Here is a 9,779-nt window from a genome sequence, read left to right on the forward strand (position 1 = left end):
CGCGTCGCTTCTAGGGTGCGTTCGGGGAGACTAGGGCCGGTATTCATAAAGACCGTCTTAAGTTCAATCTTAAGATGTCATTAACCAATCACAGAGCCGTATTAGCGTCTTAAGACATTACTTAGACGATCTTGAAGACTATGAATACCGGCCTAGGGATCCTCTGGAGGATCCCTACTGTCGGCCCGGCGCGGACGCCCGGGGCCCGGGTCACAGAATCTGTGTATGTACATACATATATACTTTACGGAACGGTAAGAAAATTAAAAAGATTAGTAATAATTTATGAAAATATAGCTTTTGTGTCAGATCAACTTCTTTACACATTTTTTTTCAACCAGCTGGGACAAAATACGAAATTTAAAATTGTAAATATATATATAATATTATGCACAATCGCAGAGAATTAATCAATTTATTAAATTGTAACTATGTAAGTTGTATTATTCGACCAATAAAGATATAAATTATATTATTTATACCATTTTTTTATACCTCGGTAAAAAATTCGCTTTCGTCGGCTGCATTCGGGGAGCGCGCTATTAGCGCTATTTGCTTATTCTATCCTTTTGTTTTACATTTAATGAGCGATAAAGATAGAATGATACAATAGCGCTAATAGCACGCTCTCCGAATGCAGCCGTCATCTGACGTGATCTGACGCATGCGCGAAAGATCCTTCTCTTATTTGGGATAAGAAAATAGTGCGGAAGTTTATCTGCACCTGCACAATGGGTGGCGTTACCGCGTGTGTTATCTTCATGCTCACGTGGACGCAGTGTTAAAAGAAAGGTATGTGTAATAATGAGACATAGCGTAACTTAAAAGAAACTAAAAAGTTTTGCGATCTGATAATTTATCTACTCGATTGATTCCTCACGTAACATTTTGCATTAACAACTCAACGTAATATATACCACGATCTAACCTATCCCTGGCTGGATATCACTTTTGCCGGAAGAGAAAAGAATGAGTGGATCAATTAAAGTGATATTTAATTTTATTAAAAGAAATTGATAAAGTTATTTCATTTTTATTCAGAAATTGCAGTCATTAAATATAGTCACAAAAATGTATGTGTTGTATAATCTAATAGACGGGTTGAAAGCATCTTAACCACCACCGACCGGTGAAAGATGGGCAAAAGAAATCATTTTGCTGGTTTATTTTTGATAAACTTTGCTGGACTGTTCTAACTTAACATTTAAAAAATACGAAATCAGTCTAATTGTGCTCGTGTTAACATTTATCACGATTATCAGGTAATATGGAGTCAGTGTCAGCCTTCTCGGTATATGCAGGAAAACGTAAGAACACGGAACAGTTGGTGAGCGGAAAGATAAAGAAACGGAACTTGCAGAAAGTTTCCAATAAAAAGAGCAGAAAACAGAAAGATGTTAAACAAACGGACAACGCGAACCAACAGATGCAACGTAAAGGTACCTTGAATATTTTTGCGAAGGACAAAGCCAGCTGAAAAAGATTGTTTAATAACTTAATGTAACTCCTTGTCTGTTGCAGATAAAAAGATAAAATCCACAAGAAAATTGAATGATGTCAATAAAGCAAAATCAAACAAGATAAATAACATTCGAAATACGCATAGAAAATTGAAATTAAAAGCAATAAAGGAACGGAAAAAGAAAAATAAAAAGAATAATTCTGTCAAAAGAGAACCTATTCAGACTGACAAGATATTGACAAGGGATATTGAAATAGGAAACAGTGACAACGATTCAAGTGATACAAATTGTACAAGTCCTTTAGGTAATGCAAGTAATGAAATAAATGAAAAATATGACGATGATCAAAATCTTAATGAATTAAAAGCAACAAAGGAACGGAGAAAGAAAAGTAGAAAGAATTCTGTCAAAAGAGAAGCTACTCAGATTAACAAGATATTGACAAAGGATGTTGAAATGGGAAACGGTGAGAGCGATTTAAATGATACAAATTGTACGAGTTCTTTAAACAATGAGATAAATGAAGAAGATGATGATGATCACAATCCTATTGAATTCAGTCGACATTTATTCCAGTGGTTGTTGCAGCCTATAAATATAGAAACCTTCTTCAAGTAAGTTGAAATCGATAATTATATACGTTTTGTTATGCATTAATGTTGATTCTTTTTTTTTTTTTTTTTCATTTAAATCAGAAAAAATTGGGAAAAGACTCCGTTGTACGTGAAAAGGGATATGCCTAATTTTTATAAGCACCTTGTATCGACGCCTTTATTGGACCAAGTGTTGAGAAAGAATCATATTTTATTCACCAAAAATATTGACATAACATCCTACTCTGATGGAGTGAGAGAGACTCACAACCCTCCCGGTCGCGCTTTGCCGAGCGTTGTTTGGGACTATTATCAGAATAAGTGCTCCATAAGGATGTTAAATCCTCAAACATTTATACCCGCGATACACGCGATGAATGGTAAAAAAATACAATGCAGTTATACTCTTACAATTTTTTTATAATTCTTTTTTAATTTGTATGACTCATTTCGCAGCTACCCTCCAAGAATTCTTCGGCTGTTTCGTTGGCGCCAATTTATATCTCACACCACCTAATAGCCAAGGTTTCGCGCCTCATTACGACGACGTAGAAGCATTTATATTCCAAATCGAGGGTCAAAAGAGGTGGAGGCTGTACAAGCCACTTAATGAGAACGAATTTTTACCGAGGTACTCTTCTAAGAACTTTGATCAGTCGGAGATCGGAGAGCCTATACTGGACACAATTGTCAAAGCTGGGGATTTGTTGTATCTACCGCGGGGAACCATCCACCAAGGAATGACTCTCGAAGATACTCACAGCTTGCACATCACGTTAAGTGTGTATCAAAAAAACAGTTGGGTCGACTTGCTTGAGAAAGCGCTTCCACAGGCTCTGCAGCGAGCTGCCGAAAACGATAGCCGTTTTCGTCAGGGGCTGCCCCTGAATTATTTGAAATACGTCGGCACTGGGTGTAACACGAATGACCGAAAGGATGTTTTTAAGAACAATATTAAGAATTTGATTGGTCTACTGCTCGAACATATTGATGTTGATAACGCGGCCGATTTGATGGCCAAAGACCACATCCACGATTTTCTACCTCCTTTTCTGATGAAGAAGGAACGGAAGTGTACAGTGGCGGAAGACGGTGAGATTATGACCAACGACGGGGTCGTCAAGAACTGCGCGGAAATACTGCCTGAGACAAGGATACGTTTGTTAAGATTGCATTGCATGAGGTGAGTTATAGAGTTAATTTCTAATTTATTCTGAAAAGCGAGTTCAAGATAGGACGATAATAACTGCATTACTGTATTATTAGGTTAATAAAAGAAGATACATATAGGATATATTATTCCACCGAAAATTCGAAAGAATATCACGAATATGAGCCGCAGTTTTTGGAAGTTGACGAAAAATATGTGCCCGGAATTAAGAAAATGATAATAACCTACCCTAATTTTATATCTGTGAAGGAACTGCCAATAGAAGATGACGAAGAGAAGGTAATAAAGCATATATTGTTTACGATATTTTATTAAATGTGTATACGATGTTATCTTGCGACTAATGTAACTGAATATATTATAGATCCAAATAGTGAAGGATCTCTGGGAAAAGGGTTTAATCTTAACGGAGGAGCCTCTGTGTTGACCTACAAATTAATTTTGTTAAGAAGAATAAATAAGCCAAAAGCCAGAACTATACGAAGCTGTTCATACAAATGTCTGCAATATATGTTACATAGGTAATTTATTTGCTCCGAAAATAAAGTTTTGATTCAGCATTCGCACGAAACGGATAATAGCTATGTGTATTACATAGAAAATTGTGTACAATAGATACTGAATATCAGTAGTATAATATTGATAGTTGATTCCTATTTTGTAATTCGTATTAGCTCTTGCAATATATTTTGCATTTTATATTCTCTTTGCGTATATATGATGGTTCTTAATTATATAGAATAATATTCAGGAGATGGAACTTTTTAAATTTTACGACATAAAGGTTATACGATATACATTCTTTATTCATATCATTACTTGTATTATTTGATTGCAATTTTATAGTAAACCGTTTTTTACTTTCTGTTTTTCATTATCTGTTCAAATATTTTTTGTTAATACTTTTTGAGTAGTTTTTCGCTAGGATTTCTTTTATTTTTTTTTTTATCATTTCTTCATCGCTTTTAAATTCAATTTTACGTCATAAGATATTGGCATATAATTAAAAACCACCATCTGTGATTCAAGTCCGTGTTCAAATCTAAAATCTTCACGTTCCGATTCTGAGCTTGTTGCGTTTTTCTTGTGTGACATGATCCCTCTGTCTTCCCAATACATACTCGACATATTCCAAATATCCGTCGTTGTTTAAATCATCCTCTTCCAACACTTTGTCTATTAGCCCTAAGGCAAGATAGAAATTAGATCATTTTATCGCATATTTTAAAAAGAATCGGCGTAATGTTTGTCTTTTCTAACTGTTGAATTTCATTTAGACGTACCTACGATCCAGTCTTGATCCGATTGCATCGCATCTTCCTCGTCAGAGTATGCTGAGCTCTCGTGCAAAGAGTGTTGAAGAGCGTGAAGAATTTCTAATCCGTCTAACTTTGTATTATTGTCGACATCGTGAATCCTATAATTACGAAATTATATTAGCGATACGTGAACGGTTTGATAAACATGTATAAACGAGAGGCGATCTCTGATGTCTCAAACGTACTGAAAATAGTGGAACTCTATTTCTTGTTCAGTCATTTTCGAAAAATCCAGTTGATCGGCCATGGAACCCATATCTTCCTTCAGATGTCTAAAGTCATGAGATAAAATCACGAATTACATTTACACGAATATTAAATTGGGGATATATTTCGGTACTTGAATATCGCTGTAATCAGCAATTATCTTTAAAATTATTGATACGTCAAAATATTTTATATACCTATACATATAAATGTATAAAGGAATTAATTACTATAAAGCAGCAAGTTTATTTAGAGAATAAGTTAGTTTGCTTAATTGTGTAATTTAAATCTCTCACGTTGCATCGTGAAGGAGTTCGGCGTCCTGCGTCAATTTCACGTCGTTCTGCGGTGCGTGATGATGATGGGACACGCTGCTCTTTGGATGATGGGGTCCACGAAAGTGGCCGGTCGCTAGGCCGAGGTAAAAGCTGATTAAAAATATTGTCCCCATTGCGCTATCTGAAACAAATTGTCGTCGATGATGATATTTCACCCTCCGTTACATTAAGTATAAACGTTTTGGAGAAACTTAACGACATGATACGAGTCTCATAAACTTTCAAACAAATTTAAGTAAGATATTAGTTAGAGAATTGCATTTCGTGGTGGTTTGTACACGATCGGGTGTGTGCGATTCGGAAAGAGCGGTGATGACTGCCGGGGGGCGTCTCCACTCCGCGACATTCCGTACGGTGCCCATCGACAATGGGACCTGCTGGGACATGTTCATCGGGTGTGTCGCCGTGTGTGGAGAGTGCCCGCTTCTTCCGAGGGTCGAACACCCCGTCGGCCAGCGACAGATGGGCGGTAGAGGGGGTCCACGGTAATTATTATGCGATTACCCACAAGCCCATTGATTTAGATTGGACCCCAGGGGGGCGAGCTGCACGATCGCGGGGCCCATCCCGATTTGTTACAAGACCAAGCTCGAAAGTGCTCGACGTGGTACGTTCAGCGAGATTTCCGCGCCCTTAAGACGGTTCGGTTCGCGATATTTCTTTTATTTCAGCATTTATTCGAGAATGGCGAATAATAAAAGATAAGGGATATTTCCACTCTCGCGTTTTACGCATCAGAATAACATTTAAAATATTATTTCTCGTTAATAAAACACTTATTTGTGACAACTATTGAAGCTAGTCATTGCAATACTCGCAATATCATTCTTGTTCTGTGTCTGGAAAAAAAAGCGGGAACGAAGGGGACAAGTACCGATGTATGTAGGTGTTAAAAGACACACAAGGCCGACACGAATACGGGGTACTTAGGAATCAATTTTATATAGGCTTACGGTGATCTCGAAGCGAGAATGCATATGTTAAGGGGAGAGCGGGGGAGTCCCCCGGGGGTTTTCGATGCGCGAGCGGACCCGGGGGGGTCTTCGACGCACCCCAATCCCGCGTCCGCCTCTATTTCTCTCTCTCTTTCTCTCGGGGTGTCGAAATCTATAAATAATTTATATCATTTGGTCCATTCACGACGGGAGAGCCCATATGTACCTGTGTCGCCTTACAGGGGACCTGCGCCTACTCGAGATTCTCCTCCCCGATCGTCGGGATCGGCGACGATCTCCCGTTACCCGGTGCGTAACGAGTACACGAGTGAGTTTACAGATTTAATGCCGATCGCTCGGTCATGGAGCGAGATTGACGTATTCGCGTATACAGGTGTTAACGGGACAATAACGCGAACTTGGTATTTTTTACGTCTTTTTCGCACATTTGTTTTATTTATCTGTCCTTCCACCCAGGTATAGCAGAGTGACGTCAAATGACAGATTATTAACGTTTTAATGACGTCTCTAACGTCAATAATACGTCATTAAGGCGTCTTTAGATGTCATCCTGCTACCTGCATAGTTTTCGGAAGAGCTTAAAGTAGGCCAAGACGTTCCATTAATCTTAGAGTGGTATTTTCTGCCTTTCATTAATATCTTGTGGGATTTAACGATACCCACGTCGCACAAATTTCCGAGGGAATTAACTTTGATAGAAACAATCTAGACGAGGAAATCGCTATTTCGCTGCTGATGCAACTCGGCTTTAGGCTCGGAGCGATAAAATTAGTATGTTATTAATAAAGCTAAAATGTCATTGTACAACACGCATAAATATAATATTGTCATTATATGCCGCGTAATTGCATATTAATACTCGTACATTATATTTATTTATGTATCAAATTGTTAAATCTGTTCGAATACATTGCATTTATATATCTGTACCTTAGAGATAAAGAATCGTATATCTCCATTATTAATATAAATTAGAAAAAACAGGTTTAAAGTTTATTATTTCTATGAAAATTTCCAATATGACTTTTTCTGAACATTGTATCTTAGGAACTGGTAATGAAAATATAAAACCTTTTACTATTATATATACAATTCAAGTTCCTGGTATATTGAAAAAAATAAATTAACTATCTTGACAAAAACTGGAATTATAACGAATCTTTATCTGTAAGGTACATATCGCACCTCGAGAAGAATACTGTCACAATTTAAAAAAAAACTTCGATTTTGAGTTAAGCTCATAAAAAGTACGCCAAAAATGTTACTTATGTGTTATAATAGTGCCACAAGTCTATATTAGACCTCTTCAAGAAACAGTATAAGTTTCATTATAACAAAATATTGCGTTAATTATCTCACAATTAAAAAAAATTGAATTATTTGTTTTTCCTCTTTCCTGAAAATCGTGAATTGAGTTGTGACAGTATATTCTTCTCGGGTGATCGCGATATATACGATACGATTTAAAATACGTCAAGCATATTATTATTCGCGACATGTATTTGACATTGTCCAAGTGTAGATTTAATATCCGCGATTAGTTTATCAGTATCGGGGCGAGATCGGACATATGTCTCCGCAATACGCAAAATCATCGCGAAACCCGACGTGTTTCCGCGTTTCTCGGCAACGATCCTCTAGCCGTTGGGCATCCGTTGGTCATGACTATCTGCGGGTATCTCGCGTCTCGCTAGGCTGGAGGCTACCCTTCGCGGAGGGTAGTCGCCACCCCCCGGATAGATGGAGCGCTAGGTCGGTGGTCTTATAACCTGAGCTCTCCTCTCTCACCCTTGGAATCTCGTGGCACAGGTGACGAACGGCCTGGCATTTTACATTTTACCCTTTACCTTGTCTTGGACGTCTCGCGGCGGTGCGTCGATCGACCCGGCCGGCGATGGATCCGACCCCGCCCGCGAAGATCGACTGCTCGATCCACCTTCCGTTCTTTCTCTCTCTCTCCCTCTCTCTTGATCCCCTGCGCGATTCCACGAGAATCCTCGACTTGATCGGCGTGAAGCGCGCGCGACGCTTATCGACGTTTTTCCAGGCGGAGTTTGCGTGCTGGACGAGTTGCTCCGAACGCACGGCCGCGCTCTCTTTGAGCGGGCTCCTCTCGTTTGGTTTTCGTCCAAATCCCTGCGAAAAGTCGGCTAATCCGATCATCTCGCTTCTTTTGCCGCGCGGAATAAGCGCGCGGATTACTCCGCGCGGCTCACGCCGCGCCGGGCGTCCACCGTCCAGGAAGGACCCGGGGAGCCTGAAATTCTTCGGGAATTTTCCCCGTGTATAGAGAGGAATCGGGGAATTATCAGGGAATTTTACCGGAACTCAGGGAATTTCTGTCGAAATCATCCCCTCGGCGATCTTGCCTTTATCTTGCGAGAAAAAGAACGATCGGAGGTCGGTCAAATTAACAGTTAGACCCTGCCTTGTTCAGCATATATTTATTTTCAACGTCTTTGCGAGAGAGTTAAATCAATTAAAATGTATTCTAGATATATTTTCTATTTTAAAAATATATTCTATCTAGAGAAAATATATATATTTAATTATATATTTTTAAAATATATTTTAGATATATTTTTTATTCACATAAACACATAAAAGCTCTCATACGCACGGTGCGACCTTTATATCTGGTTCTATTTCTTGAAAAAGGGAGCAAAATTTGTATGCTAAATGAGATACCATTCTATAGAAATTTTTCCATTTTTTTCAAATCTATTATTTGACACTTTGAGTGACCCTTCATTTTCTTTTCCGCATGATTGTAAGCGCGACGAAATCCACGCAGTGACTAAATCTGTCCTCAATTTGCATGCAAAAGTGCTTTAATTTTGCCTGGAAATATGAACGAGAATGTCTGGAAATTAGGGAATTCTCCGAGAGATTTTTTCGCGCCCCTTTCACGTGTGGATATATAGCCAATAACTACTTACGCAGAGCTGTAATATTACATTTACACAAATTTAGACGAAATCACGGCAGTACACCGGCGGTGATATTTCTGCTATTACTCGCGGTTCGGTCCCCTTCATTCCGCACGGCAATAACTGAAAGCTCCGCGTGCGGAAACTCGGCCTTTTGTTATACATTATTACGCAACTGTTTCTGTACGGCGCGGGGTATCCGGTGAATACACATTTTTCGAACATTAAAACGCTGCGTGTATCTACGTTTGTGTATAACGGTACAAATAATGACAATATTTATTAATATCGTCGTTATTTATGCGCTGTACATACGAAACGCATGTTTCACGCGAAAGGTATAACAACAGGATCGCGATTGTACCGCCAGAAATCGTGATGCAGCTTCGCTGAATTTCTGCCGTTGATCTGCCATTATATTTCGTTAATAAATTTGTTAAATTTTTCGAACCCGAAATTATTTCATGCGATAAAAGATCAAGATTCTATTTGCTATTATTGTAATCGACGAGATCGACGAGGCTTGCGTATAGAAACGCGAAAAAGGAAATCGATTTTTGACCGACATATCTGCAAGTGGACGTCTATCAATGTATATCTCTACATAGTTTGCTTGTTATGAAGAAAACATCAGGCATTGATCCATCAGAGATCCGTTTCATCAAATCGCTGTTATCATAACGAAATCGCGAGGCGATGCGAGTTTAAGGGGTGCTTCGTCGCGGCTACAAATTTGAGTTGACCGAACTAGAATTTTTGAGGAGAGTCGATGGAGGGTTGGAGAAAGCGAAGAAAAGGAGGG

At 38.7% G+C, this 9,779-nt stretch overlaps 2 protein-coding genes across 2 annotated transcripts; one reads left to right on the top strand and one right to left on the bottom strand.

Moving 5' to 3' along the window:
• Positions 1-694: 694 nt before the first annotated feature.
• On the top strand, positions 695-3,798 carry LOC112455957 (ribosomal oxygenase 1-like). Its single transcript, XM_025018185.1, has 7 exons — positions 695-792; positions 1,263-1,439; positions 1,522-2,077; positions 2,159-2,436; positions 2,513-3,239; positions 3,323-3,506; positions 3,592-3,798. Exons 2-7 carry the CDS (start codon positions 1,268-1,270, stop codon positions 3,652-3,654), a joined length of 1,980 nt encoding a protein of 659 aa, XP_024873953.1. The 5' UTR covers positions 695-792; positions 1,263-1,267; the 3' UTR covers positions 3,655-3,798.
• LOC112455958 (multiple coagulation factor deficiency protein 2 homolog) lies at positions 3,737-8,052 on the bottom strand. The gene is made up of 5 exons (XM_025018186.1): positions 7,895-8,052; positions 5,050-5,212; positions 4,732-4,818; positions 4,511-4,644; positions 3,737-4,412 (listed from the first exon to the last, which is right to left on the bottom strand). Exons 2-5 carry the CDS (start codon positions 5,202-5,204, stop codon positions 4,279-4,281), a joined length of 510 nt encoding a protein of 169 aa, XP_024873954.1. The 5' UTR covers positions 5,205-5,212; positions 7,895-8,052; the 3' UTR covers positions 3,737-4,278.
• Between the last annotated feature and the right edge of the window lie 1,727 nt (positions 8,053-9,779).

This window comes from Temnothorax curvispinosus, unplaced genomic scaffold (assembly GCF_003070985.1).
Source record: "Temnothorax curvispinosus isolate PA1 unplaced genomic scaffold, ASM307098v1 QBEX01006547.1, whole genome shotgun sequence".
Classification (NCBI taxonomy): Eukaryota; Metazoa; Arthropoda; class Insecta; order Hymenoptera; family Formicidae; genus Temnothorax; species Temnothorax curvispinosus.